A 23,987-nucleotide genomic window follows, 5' to 3' on the forward strand; every position below is an offset into this window, starting at 1 on the left:
GGCCTGGGCAGCCCTGTGACCCTGACCCCTGGAACTCTGCTTTCATGAGGAATTCCAGCCACGAGAATAAACGAGTCTGCAACATGCTAACAATGCCTCTGGATTCTCAGGCTCTCTCCCGGATGGAAGAAAAAAGAAGCTAGGCTACCTAGGTTTCATTCAGCGAGGGAAAAGAAAAGCAAGGTGTATTTTATCCAGGAATCGTCACCATCAGTCGCTTCCTCGGTTAGGAAAACGATGTGTCTCCTGCTTGCTTTGTAAACTGTGATAATTTTGCTGAGAACGGCAGGTGCCCTCCCCATTCTGTCCTCCCCCCAAAGCACTTAGATTCCCAAATGCTCATCTCTTAAGGCCTCGTGGGGACTAGGATCTTTATCCTGTGACTCGTCTTTGACTTGCGGGTTCTGCCACGCTGGCCGTCTCTTCATTTAGTCTCGATGCTTGCGCCGGTTCAGTGAGTGCTTTAGCAGCTGGGTCATGTCACTGTATCAAAAGTTTACATCCAAGGCACGCACGCAGCCCCCAGTCTTGTCTTTCCAGAATTAATCTAGTGTTGCATTAGGTTTGATGTAGGTGAACACCTTGTGGTGGCCTAAGGTATTGACCGATGGGCCCAGTCACACAAAGACCCTGAAGGTAATGAGAATGTCCACATTTTTTTTTTCTTTTAACTGAGGTTGAGGTTTTTGCCAGGTAAAAATCTCTTAGCCCTGACATCATAAGTTTAATTAACGTTTATCTTCAGCTTTGTATTCTCAGATTAAAGACTGCAATGGTACAACAGAGAGAAAGGCTGGGAAAGAAATGGCTTCTTATCATAATTTTGTCTCTCCAAGGACGGTAGCATTCCAAAGACAAATACTCGTAGTTTCTCATTCACATGAACCTCCAGTAGACACTAATAAATGTACCCCTCAGAGAATCAGCTCTGAGCCCCTTTTTGGTGACCAAGAATGTATAGGAGAGTCATTGGTCCCGCGAGCGGTGGGCGCAGCCTTGGGGGAGGACAGCTGATCCCTTTTTCTGCCAACCGATGGAGCATGTGGACTGTCGCCAGCTAACCAGGCACCGTGCATGATGCTCAGCCAGGACACCCCTGGCAGGGAAGCCCAGCAAAGGCCACCGGCAGATGGGGCTCCTTCAGGCGAGCTCACAAGAACAAGTTCCTGGGGTAACCAGCCCCCACAGATTCTGCACCTACTTCCTTGCGTAAACGTGATAGAAACCAGGTGGGTTTCTTTGGGCTTTATCTCTTGAGGATTCATCTTCTTGAAGGGAAGAGAAATAAAGAACCAATAAACATTTTCGTCTTCGTCTGCCACACTGATGGAAACAGTTATGATTTTATTAGCAACTGCCTCGGAGCCAGGCCTGATTTAATTTAATTTAATCTCCCCAGTTATTTTCAGTTCGACTCAAGTCTATTTTAAGCACAGTTGAAAGGGAAGCGGAGGAGGGAAGGGTGGGAGGTACCTTCCTCTCCCCTCGTGAGTTACTCAAGCCCGACCCTTCTAATTGTAAAGTGAATGACTCCGGAGACACGTCAGCCAGACCAAATCCGAGTTCTCACCGTGGATTCATCTCCGGTATCGTCTTGTCCTCTGAGAAGGGAAATGTTAGATCAGCGGGGGTTGGGGAGGAGAGAATAATCACTGGGCAGCTAGAAATACAAGTGGAGCGATTATCTGCGGTGCCAGGAGAGAGCCGAATAATGACAGCGCCCCCTGCCCCTCCCTCTGTCCTTCGAGCGAACTCTGTTTATTGTTGCGTGCTGGCGGCTCCTTCTCTTTTGGATGCTTCGATGCTCTGAGATCATAGGATGCCAGGGTCTCCCAGTTTGAGAGTGCCGTCTAGGCCAGTACTAGATAAAAGCTCCCCCAGTGAGACCCAGAACCAAAAGTCTCGTGGCCTGGAGCTGTTGTGCCAGCCATGACCCCCAGGAGCAGTGTTCCCAAGGCCACGTCACCATTTCCTGTTCCGGGGAAGGTGAGGCTGGTCCCTGAGGGTGTGTGCATTTGGTTCGGACGTGAGAGTGACCCAGAACTAGAGCGATCTGTCCCGGTTTTTTATGCCACTTAGGAGGCGGAGTGTTGTATGCCCACTAGAGTGTTGGTCCCCAAGCACCTAGGACCCTTATGGTCTTATTCCCGGGGCAGATTCCCTGCACTTATCAGGGTCCTGGCATATGGTAAGTTTCAGTGCAGGTCCACATGATGGCTGGTTTTTTTGTCCTGGATGATCTGATGATGGTAATACCAGAAGTTAAGAGTTACTGGTTGCTTATTTTGTGCCAGGTACCATGCGAAGGATTCTACTTACATAATCTCATTTCATACTTATAGTTCCTATTGGGTCAGACTCTTCTTATCTCTGTTTTATAGATGAGGAAATGGAGAGTTAGAAGGTTTCAAGGACTTGCCCTGTGGCAGGTGGAGAGAAACTTGAATCCATGAAGAACATTTCTATGATGGGGACTTCCTATGTGAACATGACCCAAAGGCTTTTTGGTGCAGGCTGATGAGTCGCCTGTGTCAGCGTTGGTTCAGAACCAGCTCTCCCATCACCCTGCTGAGTGGAGATGCCCCAGGAGAGGGATTATTGCTTGGTTTGGGGCTGAGCGTAGGAATGGCCAGAGGAGGGGATCTCAGGTGGGCCAAGGACCCTCTATGATATAACAGTCCAGTGGGGCTGTTAACTACTCACTCTCCCATGCCAGGTTTCTCAAAGCATGATGCCGTTCAATTCACAGACTACCGCTCCCACCCCAGACATCCTGAATCCAGTCCTTCACGAGTAGAACCTGCAAATCTGTGTAATTAGTGAATTCTCCAAGGTGATTCTTAAGCGCAATAACATTTGAGGATTGCAGTCAAGTTCTAGTCGATTAGATTTACTTTTAAAAACATACATATTCTTGGGATGGTGTTGAGGGAAGTTACTAAAACCAGAGCTCTCTAGAACCCCAAACAGACATACATATGGAGGGGCCATAGCATCTCAAGGCAGGGGAGGAGGTGCGGCTAATTCTGGCCTTCTGTTTCCAGAACTCCAGGGTTCCCTCTTCTTACCCCCGAGAAATGGCCGGACTTATAGAGACCAATTCCAGTACAGTTTAGATTGAGCAATGTATCAGGACGCCAGTTTATTAATTTACAGAGAGAAATAAAGCTGTGTGTCTGTTGACTTGACCAGAGCAGCCCCTCCAGTAGAGTCGAAATGCCCAAGAAGGCAAAACATAATGAACCCATTTTATTGACTTGCCATGTAAAACACCATCCCATAGATAACACAAAGAGCAGAAATCCATTGGGGCAATGCCTTTCATTCACTGTAGACAGACCTCAGGATTTAGAACGCTGCCAAGTGAACATGGAATTATAGCAAGGGGATTAAATAAATGTTTAATGGCATCAGGCTCAGATTTAACATTTATCTCAAGAGAGAAGCAGCTGTGCCTCTAGGGCCAGAAGCACTTGAAGTCAGATGCTCAGATGCTTCTCTTTGGACCAGTCTCACCGACAGTCCTGGTGTTTGCCTTGGTGCCTCTGCTTTTTCTCTCTTATCTGAATATATTCATGATGGACACAGGCTGGTCCTGCAAGTCTGAGAAGCTTCTGTCTTCTTTAGGGGACGTGGCAAAGCTCTGCTCCGATCCAGTACTGATGGAGCCTGGGGTTTGTATGAAGTAACCCCGAATAGTAGAGGAGTGACGTTTATCTTAGAGCAGTTGCTGAGCTGCAGGTCTGTGACAGAAACCCAGCCCTACCCCAGCTCCGAGAGATCAGGGAAACCTCCAAACTCACATGCAGAATCTTGTATCTACATGCAGGCAGGGAGAGCGACCACAGCTGTCATCTTCAAGGCATCCTATGACTCCCCCGCAAATTTAGGAATTATTTCCAGGTTAAAGGACAACGTAAAGGGCCTTTAACTACCAAGTATCCAGACTAGAAACATACAGCTTTGGGCATAGGTGAGGTGTCCAGGAAAACAGGCATAAGCATATGCTATCAGTGCGTAGGCAGCTTGTGTTCAAAGCAGAAAGAATCTTGGAGATTTCCTAGTGCAGCCAACCTAGCTGCTCTCTGGACAGATTACATGATTCAGTAGAGATTGCCCAAGAAAGCGAATAGTGAGCAGAGTGGGCTGCACACCCACCCTACGCCTCACCCGGTGCTCTCCCCTGGCCTCTGCTGCCCCTTACGTCCCATCTGGAGTATCTGAAGGTTTAGTAACATAGCTGGAGGTGAAATGACCAATGAGACGATATAGAATTGACTTGAACAGACAGCTTTGACCTTTCAAAGATGCTGAAAAGCTCCCCACACAGTGACAAGGTGACAGCATGAAAGCAAAGGTGGAGTGTTTGCCATGAGACATGATGGTGGGGATGCAAACTGAGAGTGGTCAAGAGGCATCTGTCTTTTAATCAACCAGGTTTTCTAAGAAGACAGTGAAATTCCAAGAGCTGCTAGGGAATTCAGTAGATTTCTCTGTTGAATTAAGGTAACCAGCTGGGAACCTCTGAAATGCAGCCTCTCGTGTCCCTGTGAAATGTTAGGAAGACCTAGGAAAAGACGGAAGCCCACAGTCGAGACAGACAAACCACTGACTGCCATCTTAGAGAAATTTCTGACTATTAGCCGGCGTGGTTCTGCATTAAAAAATTTATCAGTGGTGCGGCCATGCTTGGTGCATGAATCAGCAAAGCCCTGTGCAGCTGAAAGCAAGCAGGAAGACTCTCGATGCCTCCCCTAGGCTCGGAGAAACAGGGTCTTCACCAACCAGGACACTGGGAGTACTGAGAGGCGCCCCTGTACTCCAGAGGTTCTCGGATTTCAGGGGGCCAAAATGCTGCCCTCTCTTCTCATTCCACACAGCGTAACTTCCAAAGGAAGAACGAAAGCATCGGCCATAGGATAGCGCTGGTCTTCGCGGGTTATGTCCCGAGGTGGATGAGCCCCATGTGCGAAGGACAGTGGACAGGTGTGGAGGTGAGGAAGACGCAGTGTCAGCAGGACTCGGAATGGACACCACGGATGGATGCAGCGGTTCGGTTTCCGCCCACTGTGAAGTGGATGTAGGACAAAGCGATACGGGGCCAGGAGCCGTGCGTGGGAGCCCGAAATCCAGCTGTTCGCAGGCAGCCAAGCAGTGGCCGGAGCTGCCAGCCAAGGGGAACCCAAACACAGTGCCTGCGGCGGCCCCCAAATCTGCATACAGCGCGTTCGTTTGAAAACGAACAAAGAAGGAAAATACACACATAATACGTAGCCCATTAAAAAAATATATGTGGAGGAATAAAGGGAAGCGAATGCCGTTATGGGGAACATCTCTGAAAATGGATGGCTGAGGAGAACGCACGACAGAAGAATTTTTGAGAAAACGCCGTCCAAGCGTCTGTGGAATGTGAGAATACACCACCTCCATAACACAAGACTAGGAAGCCACCCGAGCAAACAGGTCGAGAGGAAAGGCAAACAGAGCGAGATTTTTTTTCATGACACAGATACAGAGATTTATCAGGTGAACAGAAAGCAGCAGCTGAGTGGAATGGCCCCGAGTCATAAAACGATGCACCTGGATGGAAAGTGGTATTTGAAAACACTGTTTGGAAACCTAGAATAACTTAAAACGTGGGCTTATTATAGGAATTACCACCAAGTTGACTCTGTTAAAATGTATGGCCTCATGGAAACGGACAGAAGCCACATGATCCAGTGGAAAAGGTGCGGACGGCTCAAGTGTCGCTGGGAAAGTTGTCTAAACATTTGGAAGAAAAAAAAATAAGTTCGATCTTGCCTCACACTGTACACTGAAATAAATTTCAAGTGGATTTAAAAATTAAATATAAAAAAAGCAATAAAAACATAAGTAAGTATTTAGCTACTCTCAGAAAGGGCAAGGATTTTCGAAACGTCAAAGAAATGAAAAAAATAAAAAGTGTTTGACAAGTTTCACTGTGTAAAAACTTAAGCTTTTGTGTTCCTGGAAGCACAGCGAATGCAATCTAAATGCAGTTTGCAGTAAATATGACAAAGGGTCATTATCATTCATTTACCTCTAAAGAGCTTTTCTGAGCCAGTAAGAAAATTCTTTTAACACACGCCCTGTAGGAAACTTGGAGAAATCAAAGGAAAAGAAAGACAAGTGGCTAAATAACCATATTTAAAATTAAAAAAATAAAAATGTTAAACCTCAAAAGTAATCGAAGAAATTGATTAAAATCTTTCTTTCTTTCTTACTTTCTCACCACACCGTTGATAAGACTTTGCCATGACATTCGGGGGAATACTTTGGCAACGTATGTCAAGAGTCTGAAATGATTTTGTACCCTTTGATCTACTTCTAAGACTATGTCCTGAGGAAAGAAAATAAAAGCTTCAGATGGACTCTTATGCATAAAGACGATCAGGTGCTATGTTATTTTTCAACGTGAAGAATTTTAAACTACATAGATAGCCCCAAACGGGATTGAGTAAATAAATGACGATCTAGCTGAAAAATGAGATGTGAGGCGTGTAAAGTGTGTTCATAGCATGCCTCGTTCTTTTATAAAGGCAAGATCTAAAACTGCATTCATAGATACAAACTCTATAAAAACGTTTCAATATAGATATATGCAGAGCAAAGAGACTGGCACTAAATACACCAATGTGCCAACAGCGGTTCTCTCTTACAGCAGTAGTGTAGGTGGTTTCCGTTCGCTTCTTTATACTTTCGTGGATTTAAATTTTGTATAATAATAATAAAAAAAAAATTGTATAAAAAGTGTATCCATTACTCTTATAATAAGAAAAAAATAGATATTTCTTAAGGTCTTCCTATGTTTGTAGAGAGTCATCCCATCTCTCAGAAACTGGAAAATATCATTTCCCTCACAACCAGATGCCATTTCCTTCGAGACCATCAGCGCTGCGGAACTTCGATGGAAATTGTGATGTTCCAGCAACTGTAAAGGAAAAAGTAGAGAAACATTTACAGCCTTTTCCAAGGACCACATGTCACCCTTCCTCGTCTCATGCCATAGGAGAGTCCTCCAAATTCTCTTTCCTGAGTTTCATTCCAGCGGGACTTTGGTTGAAGAGTTGCTGAGACCCGCTTTTCAGTACGCGAATAGCCGCTGGGTGAGCCGGGACAAAAATTACATTCTTACCACACCAAGCAGTGATTCTCACCGATGAAACAGAACATTCCATAAATAAGTCCTGAAGTGCGAGATGCCTTATGTCCCCGAATCCAGATTTATGTACGGGTTATGTGTAGAGGGATGGGGATGGCCGAGCAGGTGTATTTTTAGTGTCTCTCGTCCTTCCTGCCTTTGTCTTTGACAATAAAGGAACGACTCTTAAACTTACGGGTCCTAGTTTATTACCACAAGGGAGAGCAAATCCAAAATTCTGCGGGGTTCATCGACACAGATGGTGTCAGCGGACTTGACACAGCATGAGTTGGACAAGGAGATCACACCGAGTTACCGAGACCCTGGTTTGTTCACAGAATCAGCTGTCGTTCCCCAGTCAAAACCTGTCCTTTGTCGTTGTCAGTGTAAGCAATGTCTGAACCTAAAGAGAATGTTAATGAGTCTATTGGAGCCAAACTGACAGCAGTTATGGGGAAGCAAAAATCTCAATGGATTGAGAACATGCTCCTAAGAATGGCAGTTTCGCAGCTTATTCTATCCATTAGAATCAAAGGAGGAGACGTTGGGAGGGTTCTAGGGAGTCCTTGGATGAAGGGTGCGGGAGAAAGCAAAGCGGGGACCCTCTGGGAAGGGATCAAAGTGAAACGGAGGGACACTTTTACTGGTGGGTACAGGAGAGTTAATAATGAACATTCGTGAGACATGGAAATGGCATGGGGGGACAGGATACCCATGAGGGGTTCCGTGGTCTCGTGCTCTGGTGCTGTGGGTTGTGCCACGGAGGGGTCTGGGAATAGGACGACTCTGACATTCTCAGGGCATGTTATCTCGATGCACAAAGACAATCGACAGGCTCACCTAAGGTCAAGATTGATCTTTGTCGAGGAAGCTACAGGCCCCGGACGTGACTACCCGCCAGGACCCGTTAGGAATTTTTATGTTCAGACCATCCTGTGTGGTTACTTTCGGTCTCTGAGTTTGTAGGGCCCGCCGTGCTGGCCTCTCCTGGCCTTGTCAGGTTTAGTATGTGGTCCCTTTTTCATCTACGTCGATGACATCTTTGCATTCTATTCTTAAAATCTGGAGAAGTTCTACATGGTACTTTTTTCCCCAAGAATACACTGCCCCTTCTGATACGTTTTTTCCTGAAAGCCGGAGCTATGTCATATCTCCTTTTAAAGCGTTGTGGGCTCAGTGATAACTTCTTCAAAGTATTTAACGTTTTGTACAAAGTGTGTGACTCCTTTTGGCCTGTCTTTACTCTCCATTGCACAGGCCTGTTCTTTTTTTTCCTTGTCCGAGAGTCCCTCCAGTGGTCACTTTGTGTGCTGCAAGCAAAAGATGAGAATTTCGCCAGCTTCCCTGTTTTAGCTTTTCAGCCAAATGAGAATCCACGGGGCACTCGTGGGTTTCTGGGTTTCGCCTCGCCCTGAGCTGAGCCTGGTGGGGCGGGGGTTGGGGGAAGACTCCAGGTGTAGGATATGATGCAGCCTCCGCTCCGAAGTTGCTGTCAATCTGTAGAGATGCAACTCCGGGGTGGCAGGACAGAGAAGATGGGTCTTGTGCCGAGGGAAGGGCTGGTGATACCGAGATAAACGGAGGGGTGAGCTCCCCGTGGCCCAGGGATGGCAGCGTGAACCCAGAAGCACAGGACAAGCGTGGCCTGGAGGTTCGTGTAGTTAGCAGGCAGAGCCTGCGTACGTAGGCAGTGTGGGTTCATGACCATTAGTAGCAAGGAGACCGGCCTCACTGGGGTGGAATAGGTCTTTCGGGTTATGTAACTAGTAAATGCAATGGGTTGGGTGCAGTTACATATTTAACACACTTAACAACCTACCAATCAGAACCAGTGCCAGCTCGTGATGCCACCATGCTCTCGGTGAGTGTGGACCAGAGGATGCAGCGTCCCTAAAATTTAGAAAGAAATACTGAAGTGAAAAATAGAGAACACAGGCTATTGGCCTCTTTTTTATATTGGGGGCCTCAGAGATACTGAGTCGCTCAAGCTGTGATCGAAAATCTCTCAGTTCTAATTTGTTCGTGAGAGAAGAATGTGACTTTTTGTTTCTCCTAGCTAAACAGTTCTATTGAACTGTTTAGTTTGTGATCACCTAGCCTGTCAACACTTCACCATTAATTTGGCCAGACCGAGCTCCACTACGAGTGGGCGCCCACTAACACGCACCCGCACGCACGCTAACAGAGAATTGTGCCACGGCAGCTGTGGACGGACCACTTACTTGCACCTCCCATCCAAGGGCAGTTCCCAGCCGGTTCTCGACCCCATCGGCATCACCTCTCCCAGCTCCCGTGCCTTGTCCCATCCCCAGCCAAAGTAGGAGTCCACCTAGAAGAATGCTGTCTGTCCCTTTGCATGTTGGTTCTGGAAGCATGTGCCAGAAGGAGGAAGACCCCTCAGTCTTGGAAAGGGGGCTCTAAAGGCATACAGTGGATGTCCTCAACCCAGCGCCCATAGGTGCCTTAAAATGGTCATAAACACTGTAATATTGTGTTAATCTTGATGGCTACAAGAGAAGAAATGATCTGGCCTGAAGACTTTGGGGATGGGCCTGTCACCCAGAGTTAAAACCTGCAACTTGGGAGCTGTAGCTCTGTACGCCCGTTCCCTTGTGCCACCCGGAGCCTGCCTAGGCCCTTCTGCTGTGGTGTCCGACCTGATGGCCTTCGGCCTCACGGGTTCTGGTCCTTCCCAGGGTCTTGTGCCATCACCTGTGACGTGCCCCGCCTTTGCCAAGGCTCGTGTCTCTGCTGGTTTGAGAGACTCCAACTCAGACCCCTCATCCCGGAAGCTCGCCTATTGCTACACAGCTTGACAGCCCCCGAAACATCCCGCGTGAAGGGCGTTCGGTAAACCCTGTTCCAGAAGCAATCTGTCACTCCACGAGCTTCTCCACCAACATTTGCAGTGCCGGCTTCTGGCTCCTGGTGCAGAACTGACTTGTAGCGACGTGAGGGAACTGGCAGCCTCGCAGACACAGTTCCTCTCTTGCAGCATCCTCGGAAGGGGCCCTAAGTAAGGCGAAAACAACCCTTGAGGACGCGGTGTTCTTCCTAGTAACTTCCTAGACCAGGAAAGTGTAATCTCGAGGACACTTGACAGCCTTGTGGTGTGGCTGCGTTTCAGCGTCGTTTGGAGCCGGGGAGGTAAAGGCTTTTTCCCCATTTTCTATCTGATTCAGCGCATGGACCACTCGGTGCTCCCGAGCTGAGCACCTAGGCTGTTAGGAGGGCAGCAGGGGGAGCCGTCAGCTCTGGGAAGCACAGCCGGTGAACCGGAAGCAGACGGGCCGCCCCGCACCCGCTGTCCAGCAGGTCGGCGTGTTTGCATCTCAGCGCTCCTGGGTGTACATTTCCTCCCAATTCCCATTTCCAGAGCAGCTGCTGCGTCACGTAAGAACGGCCCCATTGATGCCTTATCATCCTCACTGTTGGCACTTTGGTCCCTGGGTGGAGCCGCCGTGTGGGTGCCTGAACGAGGTGAGGCTGGCAGGTTACAGCAGGTCCGGGCCAGATCTGGGGTTCCAGCCGGTAGGCTGCAGATCGGGTTAGTCTAGGAGTACAGACTACTGCGCCAAAAAAGCCTAAGGCAGCCTGGAGGGAGGAAGCAACAGTAAGTCCATACCAGAGGTGTCTGCTAAGAGCTGGGACAGCGAAGGACAAGGGTGGGTTCTAGCTCCTGTCAGAAGACACACTCTCTGGCCCCAGCCCCAGCCCCGGACTCCTACCAAGCTTTAGGACAGGGTCAGAGCTCAAGAGGCTCAGATCAAAGCAGAAAGAACCAAAAGGAAACAGAGTAGTATCCAGGACGTACCGGCCATTTTCCCTCAATCTATTAAAGTGTGGGTGCGGGGGTGGGGAAGGGGCGTGGTATGAGACCTATGTCAGGATCAGTCAGTATGGCCTAGAGGGCCAGATCTGGCCCACTGCCTTTTTTTTTTAATAAAGTTTTATTGGAACACAGTATGTTCATTTTTTTACAAACTGTAGCTTCTTTACAAACAGCGGACTTGAGCATCTGCAGTGGAGGCTCTGTGGCTGGCAAAGCCTGAAATATTTCCAATCGAGTCCTTTATAGAGGAAGATGCTGTACCTGAATGCAGAGGCCGCCTTGGGAGGATGGAGCAGAGGTTACACACTCAGGCCCCAGAGTCAACAGTCAGCTCACTCGACTTCATCACTCCCTGAATGCCCGACCTTGAGCTCGTTACTTAACATCTCTGCCTCAGTTCCCTCGTCTGGAAAATGGGCATCCGAGTGAATTTCACAGGACAAGTTGTAAGAGTTAAGTGAGCAGGTGTACTCAGGCACGTGGACCTCTGCCAAGAAATGGACCTGTTCTTTTTGTAGAGAGATAGTTCACACACTGTAAAGGTCACCCTTTTAGAGCGTACCATCCAGCGGTTTTCCGTGTATTCACAAGATGGTGCTGCCATCACCACTGTTTCGTTCCTGACCATTTTAATTTTCCATCACCCCACGAAGGAATGCTGCAGTGGCACCCAGTGTGGCCTGAATAATGACCGCTGGAAGACGTCAGGCCTCAATCCCTGGGATCTACAAATGGGACCTTATTTGAAAAGTCGGAGGTGTGTCCTAGAATATTAACTGAGGCAGGGCGCTCTCCAGCACACCCCAGTTAGTGGTGCAGCCTGCCTTGGCCAGCAGGCATTAGTCGGGCAGGGGCCAAACATTTTATGAACCCAAACCATCCTTCCACTCTCACATGGGGCTAGAGGATGCTTTTTAGACAGGAAAAAAAAAAGTCCCAACGGACAGGCCTCCCATGGCGTGCACGCGATAGATATTTTGAGCTTTATTTTAGGGGACGAGAACGTTGTTTTGGATGCATTGGTGCTACTTTCTGGAATGTCATTTCCTTTGGTTTCACTAGTTTTGTGATCTGAGAGGTCTTTACATTGCCTCGTGTTTGCCCAGCTCGCTCTACCCCCACTGCGATCATCTGTCTGTGCTTTCCACGTGCCGTTTGCCCTAGAATTAGCATCTTCAGCAGGGAGACGAGACGGAGGGAGAGCCTGCTCAAAGCACCAGCCCTGACTATGCAGCGGCAGAGAGCCCTTTGGTATTGCGACCACTGGACGTCCCTGGGCCCTGTGTCTCAGTGACATCGTGGCTGGCTTGGCTCAGGCATTCACCTCTTGATTCTTAGTGACCGAAACACCCCAACGTGCTAAGTGATTTTAGAATTTGCATCTCAAAATCTACCACACTCACATCTTTAAATCCAGTGCTGCAGCCCCCTTAGCTAACTACATTCAAGGCACAGAAGCAGGAATGTCTTTGTAGATGCTTCACCTCCCTTCCTACCCGCCCTGAGGTACACCCACCGCTCCCCCCAGGTTGTGTTCACTTCACCCCTCGTGCTCTGCAGTCTCCCATCCTCCACTGGAGCGGGGTGCAGTCTCTTCTTCCCCGTTCTCCTGGGCAAACTTGCCCCGATCTCCTCCTAGCTGAGGACAGCTTTTCCACCCAGAGCAAGGCTTGTTCCAGTCATCGTTATCCAATAACAAGCAAAAGCTGGGTTTTATACAATTAACACGCTAATCCCGGTTTGGCCACCTGTCAGCCTGCGTGGCAAGCAGGTAGAAACACCTCTCTGTGCTTCAAGACCCCCCATCTGCAAGCGGGCTTAGGAATAGTGTCTCCTTACAAAGAATTGAAAACGGTGCCAGCCCCCTAGTCATCTCTCCAGGAATGCTGTCCCTTACCATCCCCATCACCATCGTCATGTTCATTAGCTCCCTGGGTACGATAGGGTCAGGGATGTGGCTGCCACCCCACTGCCACGTGGTCCAAATCAGCCGTTCTCAAGGGAGAAGTGAGAGATCACGTACACACACCTACCTCTGCCTTCTCTCTAAAAGCAAACCTCTTGGAAATAACCCATGAAGTTCCTCTGACATGAAACATTCAAATGTGATTGTATTTTTAAAAGAAATCACAGGTCTACAGTTCTTTGAAAGAAGGCGTTGTGGCTGTCTAACAATTATCAGAATTAGTTCTCTGGGTTGGCTCTAAGACTTGGTTCCTGGCTCTGGGAAGCCTCCATCACCGTTTCCTGAGGTTAAATGACACCAGGTCCTTTTCACCCCAGGTACTAACCCCTCGCTTGTTGTCCACACTCCCCTGTGCCCTCAGCATTTTTCTTCTGCTGTTGGTAACTTCAAACAAAGAAGAGTTTGTGTGTGGTGGTTGTTTTCTCTGTAGGGTCAGAAAACATCAATCTTGCCTATGCACGATGCGGGGTCGGATTACAGACTCTTGTTTACTCTTGTTTTTGTTGTCGAGCAAGGGTGGCAGTGGGCGGGGGTCCCTGAGTCAGCACACTGAACAGTGCTGACTTCTGCAGCAAGCCCCCGTCTTGAGCCTCTGTCCTTGTTGTTGGCTTTCAAACAGAAACCATGAACAGAGGTGCTCTTAGAGCTGGGGAAAAGGCACTAAAAATAGAGAAGTATTTTCTAAAGCAAAACAGAGCATTCGAAGGGCCATTGTGTCCTTGGATTTGGACGTACTTGATATTTCCACATCACCGAACAATGTCCCTATACAGATATGAACCCTGATGGGCAAGGTTACTGTGGGTCAGTGTGGACAAACTCAGTCTGCAGGCGAAGGGGATTCAGCTGTGGCCTCAACGAAGCTTTGCGTTTATGTGTCATGGATGAATCCGTCGGTGCCTCCACATGCCCTGTGCCCAGTCCCAGTACCCTAAGACAGCCTCAGAGTGAGGGCGAAAGTCCACAGGGTGACAGGGAGGTGGCACGGGCAGGAAGACACTAGGTGGATTCGGCAGTGTTGGCCCTGATCTAGCTTTTATGTTAGGTGGTGATCTCACGGGTGTTTATTTTATTATTACACTTCATATATTCTCTGGATCATGAGACCATCTGGACCACCCTCTGAATGGATCAAGGATTGCATTAATTTTCTGAATTCTAAGCTATTTTGGAACAACGAGGAGCTGCCTGTTGAACTCCAGCTCACCCTGAGGTCTGGAAATTCCGGTCCTATACGAACTGTCCCTCTAACTTCCTAGGTTTCTTTAACCTGAAGAAGCAACCCAGCCTCCTGGGAGGTGCTGGCGGTGATGGCGATTAATAAAGATAGCAAACCCTTGTTGACATGACTGTTAGTGAGAACAGCAAATGTTTGCATAACACTTCATTTGTGCCACGTCCTTCTAAATGCTTTATGTGTTAACTCGTTTAGTCTTCAAAACAACCCTGTGAGTCAGGCACCATTCTTGTGCCTATTTTACAGATGAGCAAACTGAGAAGTGGGGTGACTTGTCCAAAGTCATACAGCTAATGAGTGGCAGAGCAAGGATTTGAACCCAGCCTCTAGTCGCTATGTTAGGCTGTCCCCTGAGGAGCCAGCCACCATCTGCAGCCTCTCTCCGAGGACAGTGAGCCTGTCACGCTGTATCCTCAAATGCACATTACACAGTCACTCGACTGCAAGTCTTTGTGGGTCTAGGTTGCCTGTGCCCAAGAAAATATGGCGGTCGCTCCCTCCTGCCCACCCACCCACCGGCATCCACATCTCCTCTTTCCCCCATCAGGCAGGCCCTTGGCAAAACCCCGGCTTCGTTCCTAACTGTCGGCTGTTCCAGGTACCGTGGGACGCCGGTGATGGAGGTGCCCGAGTCTGGCTAAGGCTGCCCAGCCCGCGGGGCCCATGATGAGAGCCACACGCCCGAACACTCGTTCCTGACATGTGTTCTGGGCTCGGCCCGTCGCCTCTGCCAGGTGCCTCTGCAGCACCACGGGGCCATTTCTCAGTCTTCATAATCTTGTTCAAGTGGGTTTTGTCCAGAGATGATGTCTTACATTATCAGGAAGTTATATAACCTTTCAACCGGACTGGTTTTTCTCAGTGCCGGGCTCGACAGTTGATCTCAAAACAGGCACCTCAAGCCAAAAGATGGCCAGATCATCCGATGCTATATTTCTATTAAAGTTCTGGAATCACAAAACAGACATTCATTCTCAAACGGCGAATCCCAGGGCCCAGATGGATTTCTTCAGCAGATGTGTCCTCACAGAGCCTGCAGGACCTCTAATGAGATGTGAGGGCAAAGCGTTCCCGCTGCCTGCTTCCCCTCTGGGCTTGGGGCTCGGGGCTCGTCTGCACAGGCTCCGGGAAGCACAGTTAATGCCTCTGCCACTGAGCGAGCACAGGAAACGTGGGGCTGCTGTGTGCAGAGACCGCCCACCGTGCCGAATTTGAGCCAGCATGATGGGGGGTGGGGGAATGTCATTCTCCATAGTTTATTTATCAAAGTAGCATTCTGTTGTTGTTGTTGTGTTGTTTTTCCGATCTTAATTCTGTGGGTCAAAGCAGTTCGGTTCTTGTAGAAGATGAAAGACAAGAATCGAGCCGTGGGACCTGTGCAGAGCCTGTTCTGAGACCCACGGGTGCTCCGTAGACTATGGAATGTGCCCCAACCCGCTGTTTCAAAATGGGCACGCCCCCAACCCGCTTCCCCCATGCGGGCGGGGCCAGTCACGCTTGAGATGACTCCTGAAGGAAGGTACGGAACTGACATTGAAAAGCATTAAATGGCATGGTGAGAAAGTTATTCCCTTTTCAGTTTTCTTTCCATCTTGGTTTTAACCTTAGAGAAAGTCTCTTATCTGGGCCTGGAATATCCTTAACACTCTAACTAGACACTCTCAAGGCTTGTTAATGTCCCCTTTGTCACTAAGAGCAGGTCTCGGGCAACTGTATCAGCAGGAAATAAGGGAGCCTTGCATTTTCATTGTATTTACTTTTATGGTTACTTTCTATTTATGGCAGACAATCTTGGTTTTCCATTCACCATAGTGATCAGGTTTGAGTGATAACTTTTTGAAACCTTGAGTGTTAAAAAGTGAGTAGATTATTACTTTTTTTTTTTAACGTGAAACATGGTCTGGTCTTCAAATGATGCCGGCAATGCCAGTCCAGAGACCACACTTTGAGAATGACTGCCAGGTGCATCGAATGGCTTCGCATACTACTCAACTGGGAAGCTTACGAGGCGCCAATTCCTGGGCCACAGACCAGAGCAATTAAATCAGACTCTCTGGGGGTGCGGAGGCCCAGGCATCCGTGTTCCACTCAGACATGCCAGGTGTTTCCAGCGCACAGCTCAGGTAGAGACCCACAGCCCCAGTGGCACCTGTGCCGGGGCAGCATCCTCACCGCCTCTGACACCCGCATCACCATGTCTCTAGCCCATCTTCTCATCCACTCCCCGACTTGTTTCTGCTCTTTCCGAGCTTAGCCTCCTCCAGCTCCCCCACACCCGCCCCGTCAGGGACACCCTCCACACTGCCACTTCGTTTAAGACGTTGCCGGCACCCCGCATGTGCAGCCACGTTAGAAAATTTCCACATCGCAATGTTCTTCGCGGCATGTGCTTGCCAGTTCATAAGCTGTCGGTCCAGTTTCTGAACATCTAAGCCTCGGGGTTGTGTTCTCAGCCAGGAGCTTTTATTACCAGCAATGACCCTACTCGCACGGGGCTGTTTTCAAGCGCCTGTCACCGTCCTAAGCTCTTTGCACATATGAACCGACGTAATTCTCATAGTGAGGGATGGCTTTCCAGGTGAAGAAACTGGGGCACAGAGCGGTTAAACATTTTGCCCGGAGTTATACAGCCACAAAGTGGCAGAGCCAGAATTCAGACGCAGGCAGCCTGGTCCCTGAGCCCACATTCTGAGTCATAGTGGGACTCCAAGTTACTCACACCCAGTCCTGAGTCAGGTGTCCCAGCATGCAGTGAGTCGCACATCCGGCGGCTGTTCACCATGCAATAAGAAATTGGGATTGGGACCCACTCACTGTCTGCATCAATGACATTTGCAATTGACAGCTTTTAAAATTTTTCAACTTAAATGGTAGTATCACAGGAGGAAGCCCACAGCTTTAAATCCTATCGAGATTTTAACTCGTCACCATTCAGAAGAGATCAGCCTTAAATGATTTTGTGTGTGCTGGCTGTCAGGACTATAAATTGAAGATGATAAGGCCCGCGCCCACAATTATTCTGCAACTGGCAGAGCTGTTGGCAGCCTCGATGGTTCTTTATGAGCTTATCCGGGATGTAGCCTTAGTGTTAGACATTCTAGGGCTTTTTCCGCCTTTCAAAAAGCATCTGATTCTCATTCCAGTGCTCAATTGGAGAGAGACTTTGGGCTCATTTTCATTCCTTGTGGGAGAGTTTTATTTTTGTGCTCAAATTTTTAATCTTTTGTGATACATGGGTTGCCATTTGAGGAGACTAGATCTTGTGCATTGCATTAAAATCTTTCTGCCTGAGCTTGGGGGAATTCTCAGGCAGCCAGTTCCCCTGGAGATCACCTGCCTCATTGAAAATTTTGAAATCGTGGGTCGTGGGGTTGGTCCAAAACACTGTGCCTGGGGCCTAGGGGGCGCTCGCACAATGGGATCTTTTTTATTTTTTTTTTGGCTCTTCTATTTTCTAAGCCACCAACAGTATAAAGCACATAGTATATAATTTCATTTAATTCTCCCAACAATCCTGTACCACTAGAGATATGCCCCGGTTCTAGATAAGGAAAGGTAGGCTCACGAACTTAAGTTCCCCAGTGCTTGGGGTTACATGGCAAAGGAGGCAGGATTTGAAAGGGGATCTGCCGAGCTGCAAAGCTCATGCTTGTTTATGCTCCATCCACTCGCCGCTGGGTGAGGATAGATATTGTCTTATGGGGAAAAATTTCTTGGAAGGCATAAGTGGACTATGAGGAACATACGCTCGGCTTCTCTGTGGCTGGTAGACCTGAGCCAGCCTCCTCCCCACTCACACTATTTGGATGTGGTCCCCTCTGTCACCCTCCTATGCTGAGGCCTCCAAGCAAGGAGGATAGAAGGCTGTTGGCTGGCAGGTTTCACACTCCATGTGTCCCCAGACTAGTATGGACAACGCGCGTCTGTGACTTCTGCACTTAGGGCTGCGCCCCACTCCCCATTTGTGCCCAAAGACCCAGTACCTTTAGCGCCTCCCATCCCCTCCTCTGTCTCCGCCCCCTGTCAACTCCAACACCTTCTTCGAACGTTCTTCTGAAATTCTTAATTTTAACAATCGAACTATGCTGATGACCGCTACTGACAGGCTAGAGCAGTGGTTCCCCAACTGTACTGTGCCTCAGAATCCCCTGGGGGCTTGGTGCACGCAGGTCGCTGGACTCAACCCCGAGTTCTGATCAGCGAGTGATGCTGGTGCTGCCGGTCCAGGGGCCACACGGTGGGAGGTGCTGGGCTTGAGAGCCCGGTCCCAGTGCGATGTGCACCCGTGACGCCTGGCTCATTAGGGACCCTGGCGATTGGGAAATTTCAACCGTGTTGATAAAGATGCCATTAGATGATGAGGAAGACATTGGGGGTGGACAGACTCAGGCCTTCGTCCCTTCTCATCACAGTGAAAGATAGGGACCTGTTTCACTAGCCACTCCCACTGTAATAAGGCTTACCAGCTGCATCTCTGAACACGGCTGCCTCTGTGAGCGAAGTGACCTTCCCTCCTAGCTGTTTTGGATTCCCGTAGAGGTACTTCTCAGCCTCGAATGTGCACTGGAGTCACCTGCAGGTCTTGTTAAAGTGAGGATTCTGAGTTCGTCATTTGGGGGCGAGACCTGCCTACCTGTCTAACGAGCGCGTGGGTGATGTCGCAGGTGCTGCTGCACGTTGCATAGCAGGCCGTAGCACGCAGGTGGAGCACATTCTGCATGACAGCCGTGCACACCGGCGGCTCTTGCCCCTGATGCACAAGAGAGAAAATCACCCGGGGAGCTTTTTAAAGCTGATGTTTGGAGCACAGCCCTCAGAGATTCTGCTTCCGGGCACTGGAATTTTTAGAGCCCCTCCCAAGTGATTCCAGGGTGTAGCCAGGTTGGAAATCGTGCCCTTTGCAAAGAGAAGAGCAGACTCCTCCCAGGAGCAACGCCTGGGCCAGGCCAGCTGGTGGCATGTGAGGGAGGACGCGCCAGTCCTCCCAGGAAGGGCTGCTGCTGGCCCCGGGGGCTCAGTGCACATTCTGCTTCCTGGTCGGGTGAGGTGGGTGCAGGGGGGACTCGGGTTTCTCTTTCCTCACAGGCACCCCGGTATCACAGATGCTTCTGGTCTAGGTCCATGCTGTGTCTCACGGCTTGACCACAAAAGGGCCCGTTATCTTTGGTGATGGGGGGCAGGCGGGGGCAGCAGGTAGCTTTTCTGTTGCCGAGGGTCAGAGACTTCCGGTCCTCGCCTCCTCTCCCCTCAGACACCATCTTGTCGTCTCGTTCATTCAGCTCCGTACTGACACTGGGCAAGATGGTTCCGTTCTCTTTGTAAAGTGATCCTTTCTCCTTCTCTCTTCACAGTACGAGATGCAAAAAATCTCATCCCTATGGATCCAAATGGACTTTCAGACCCTTACGTGAAGCTGAAACTTATTCCTGATCCCAAGAATGAAAGCAAACAAAAAACCAAAACCATCCGCTCCACGCTGAACCCTCAGTGGAATGAGTCGTTTACCTTGTAAGTGTGGTCTTCTCTTCTTGACTGAAGTCCCTCCCTGCACACTGCAAAACTGCCCGCCTCGTTGTCGGAGATAATGCGGCAGGCTTGTTTTGAACGTCTTTAAACACTGCTTCATTCCTAAGACTCTCTCATACTGCTGCTGGGGTTGGGGAGAGGTAGCTTTTGTCACCGCTGTCTGATGGACAGTAACTTGGTTTACCAAGAGTTTTGTGATGCCAGCCCCAAAGTATTATTAGTGTGTACTCTGTACGAAAATTCTCTTACAGAAGGTATAAAAACATGTAAGGTGTGTCCCACCTCTCGATGAACTTAGGGTCTTTCTAGGGTTAGGGGATGATGTAAGGTAAGAATTGGAATATTTTTTAAAACGTGGAACACATAAATAACATAGAAGCCACCATTGCCACTGAAATGGGAAAACCATCCTTACTTTTAAGCAGGGAAGACTTCTTGGCAGAGGTGGCATTTAAAGTGGGCCTTGATGGAGTGCTAGGATTTCAGAGGCGGAGACAGTAGAAGGAAAGAAGGAAGAGGGGCATGGGAGGAAGGAATGGCACAAATAAGTCAGGGGTGAGAAAGCGCTGACTGCAGCTGCGCACAAGCAGATGGTTCCCTCCGTAGACTAGAGCCCAGGAAGCAGGTTACCTGTGGACAGCCAGAAAGGTAGCTTTCTGTTTTATAGAACAGGCTGGCAAGCTTTGCTCCGTAAAGGGCCGGATAGTAAATACATTAGACTTTATGTCTCATAGTCTCTGTTGCAAGCACACAATTCTGCTGTTCTAGAGCTGAAGTAGCCATAGACAATCTGTAAACAAATGACTGTGGGTGTGTTGCAATAAAGCTTTATTTACAAAAACAAGCAGTGGGCCAGATTTGGCCTGTGAGTCATAGTTTGCTAGCGCCTAGTCTAGAACTTTGGTTGCCAGGGGGCTGCTTTGTTGGCAATGAGGAATCACGGTGAGAGAGTTGAACATGTGTTTTTATAATCTCAGGCTCAGGTCATGAGCATGGAGTATCTCCCAAGAAACCGTGATCAAGAGAACCTCGTGTGTATGTTTATGTATGTGTGTTCTTTTGTAGCAAATTAAAACCTTCGGATAAAGACCGACGACTGTCCGTAGAAATCTGGGACTGGGATCGAACAACAAGGAACGACTTCATGGGCTCCCTTTCCTTCGGCGTTTCGGAGTTGATGAAGATGCCGGCCAGTGGATGGTAAGGAAGCCCAAGGCCATTACGTCTGTGTCAGGCACGGGCTAGTCATCTCACAATGTTAGAGTGTTTGGAGATTCCGCAAACAAGCTGGTTTAAGTCTAAAACGGACACTGACTATGAAGTTAGCTGGCTGTAGTCTCCCCACGGGATGCGTTTCGGAAGCAGCTGGAATGGAGAGGAATGGACGGGAGATGCTGGGCCTGGGGTGGTGCGGACGCAGAGCGCCTGACTGTGCTTCCCTCCTGTGTCTCCAAAAGGTACAAGTTGCTTAACCAAGAAGAAGGTGAGTACTACAACGTGCCCATTCCAGAAGGAGATGAGGAAGGAAACGCGGAGCTCCGGCAGAAATTCGAGGTGAGGATACCAGTGAAGTTGCTGGAACTGCCCTTCCTTGAGAAAGCGTAACTTTGAGGAGAGCCAGATTTTTATGGTCGGTGGCACCGCTGAACGGCAAAAAGTAATTTAAATGTTAAGCACCTTCTTTCTCTAAAAAACGGCAGTATTACCTAATCTTTGACCTCTGCCAGCCCTCCCGACATTCTGTGCCTATCGTCATTGAGGGAGTGGGACCTGGAAATGTCCCAGAAAAGGACGTGGTTGACTTCCACGTGAGAAGTCGGTCTGCCCATCGTGCAAGGCAGGCGAGGCGCCGAGTGCCGCGCTCCTGTTGGGAAGAAGGGCCGTGCTCCCCCACGCGGCGGACGCCACCTGGGCCTTCATTTCGGAGTTCATGTGGATGTACTAAGTCACCGGACCAGCCTCTGAACCTTTGCTCTAGGTCTTTGGAAGAGGCCAGTGCTCTCCGTCCTCCCCTCTCCAGTCCATTCGCCTCGCCTCTGCCTCCTCCTGTTCTCCCTCTCTGCTCCCTTCCCTCCTTCTACTTCTCGGCTCTTAATGAACATCCTTTTCTCCAAACACTTGCCTTGTGTTTCCGAGTCACAACTTTTCTTTTTCTTTTTTTTTTTTTGTTTTCTCTAATCACCCTGCATGTAGGCTTTTTGAGGGATACATACAACAGGCAGTTCAGTCTAGGCAGCCGGCTACCTCCTTTTTGAATCTTTCTCTTCCTCAGGCTTAGGATTCCATGGGATCCCCCTACTCAGACGTAATACACACGTACGCACACGTACGTGCACGTCGCCTCCGTACCGTGACTGAAATGTCGACACAGATGGGATGTTGGTCTTATTTTCCTCTTTCTGTTGTTTCCTTCTCTCGGATAAAGTTTCGTCCCAAAGAAACATGTAGGTCATGTCCAGGTAGAGTGAATTCCAAAGGATGTAAAACATAAAAGTGTTCGAAGTGTTTTGTTATACTGATATTCGGTTAAAGTGGATGCTGATGGCAAATATTTAAAAGCAGGAGCTGTGAGCCCGGATGCCCTCAGGAGCGTAAATGAGTGAAATGAGTCACAGATGATGCACGTAAATGGCAGCTAATAGCAGGCCTCAGGGCTGATGAGGTAATATGGAGCAGTGGGGACTGGGGTGTGCTGGTGAGTGCAGGCCTCGTCTAAAGGTGGCAGCCACGGCTACTCGGTGCCTATTGATTATTGTGCACGAATGAGGGTCCCGTGCTGCCAAATCTTCCGGTTCTTCAAGAGAAGCCAAAAGTCCAGATTTTTGCATGACATGTTCTGATTTCTTTTACTATTAGTAGCTTACTGAAACTTGAACTCTGGGTGGGTCAAACACATGTCTGTTGTTTTAGACACAGGTAGGATTCGGCTAGCGGGAACCAGCTTACAACCTCTGCTTTTAAAAAATATAGGAGAAAAAGAAATAGGAAAAAAATGAATAGATTAATAGATAAATAGGCAGACAGATAGAAAGAGATTTTATGACAACCATTGTGCTGCATTTTAAATAGAATATTCAGGTCGGGTTTAAGGCAGGGGTTTAATCATATAACAGTGTCCTGTCAAGGTTTATAAATGTGATAGTTGCAACAGTTCCCTCGTGCCAAACCGTTGGGAAGCTGTGTGCCAGGACAGAAAGGCTGTGTCAACATTTGAGCAATTCTGGGTGACAGCCAGCCTTCCCAAACAGGGTGCCATTTGCCACTTTACATACGTATAGATATGAAATGAAGTTCATTCCAGAGGCCTTATAATATTTAGAGGCAACCCCGGATGGAAGCTGGGCTTCGGGGTAGCTTCAGGTGCCCGTGTCAGCTCTGTTTCTGTTTGTTTTTTTTTCTTCACTTGCTTCATTATCTACGGTCATCTCCACCCCACAGCAGAGGCCAGGAGCCTGGAATACTGGACAGGAGTCCCCTCCCCAATGTCACACCACCCCTGTGAGGGATGAGTCCTTCTCGAGAGAGTTTGGGGACACTCGAGTGCCAGCGTTAACTACTCAGATGTCCCAGGCAGGAGAGAGGCCTGTGGAACTAAAAAGAACCTTACTGAGTTGAATGCCACAGTGGGGGTCATGAGCAACCAATGGGTCGGGAACAGGTGGTATAGAACGCATTTAAGAGAAACACAGTATTGGTGCATCACGATGGTGTCCCTTTGGTAAAGGCTGAGACTTAGCATCGCTGATAGAGAAATATTAACCCACTTCTTATGTTCCGTTTCCATGGCTTCCTAGTGAGTAACCTTTCTGTTTTTCTGGGCAGCGAGTCCAGCTTTTTATAAAGGCCAGAGTTCAAAAAAAAAAAAAAGATAAAGATAAATAAACCAGGCCAGAGGGCTTGAGGCCAGAAGTGCAGCATTTGTCTCCAGAGGCTGCTTAGAGGCCGTGTGTGTGTCATGCTGGTTCCTCCATCCTGGGGCACCTGTGTACTTTGCAGGGGAGCATCCGGCCAGGGGTGAGTGGCATCGGAGAGGAGAGAGAATATCAGCAGAGTTTCGTGGGGGGCTGAGCCTCTACCATCCAGCTCGCTGAGCCCCGAGCCCCGAGCCCCGAGCCCCGAGCCCCGAGCCCCGAGCCCGTGCGTGAATTGTGTTTCAGCTTTTTCTTTAAACATCTTTCAGCTTCTATTTCCTAGATTTTACTGGAATCCATATTAGCTCATTTACTTAGAGCATTTGTAAAACACACTGCAAGAGACAGAGCAG

At 48.9% G+C, this 23,987-nt stretch overlaps 1 protein-coding gene across 1 annotated transcript in view; it reads left to right on the forward strand.

The window, feature by feature from the left end:
- The window catches only part of PRKCA (protein kinase C alpha), a 375,347-nt gene that overhangs the window by 274,306 nt on the left and 77,054 nt on the right, over positions 1-23,987 (forward strand). The window contains exons 6-8 of the mRNA XM_039859924.1: positions 19,549-19,705; positions 20,789-20,923; positions 21,181-21,277. Coding sequence (XP_039715858.1) covers positions 19,549-19,705; positions 20,789-20,923; positions 21,181-21,277 — 389 coding nt within the window. The remainder of the gene's footprint in view (positions 1-19,548; positions 19,706-20,788; positions 20,924-21,180; positions 21,278-23,987) is intronic.

Source organism: Pteropus medius, unplaced genomic scaffold (assembly GCF_902729225.1).
Source record: "Pteropus medius unplaced genomic scaffold, Ma_sr-lr_union100, whole genome shotgun sequence".
Classification (NCBI taxonomy): Eukaryota; Metazoa; Chordata; class Mammalia; order Chiroptera; family Pteropodidae; genus Pteropus; species Pteropus medius.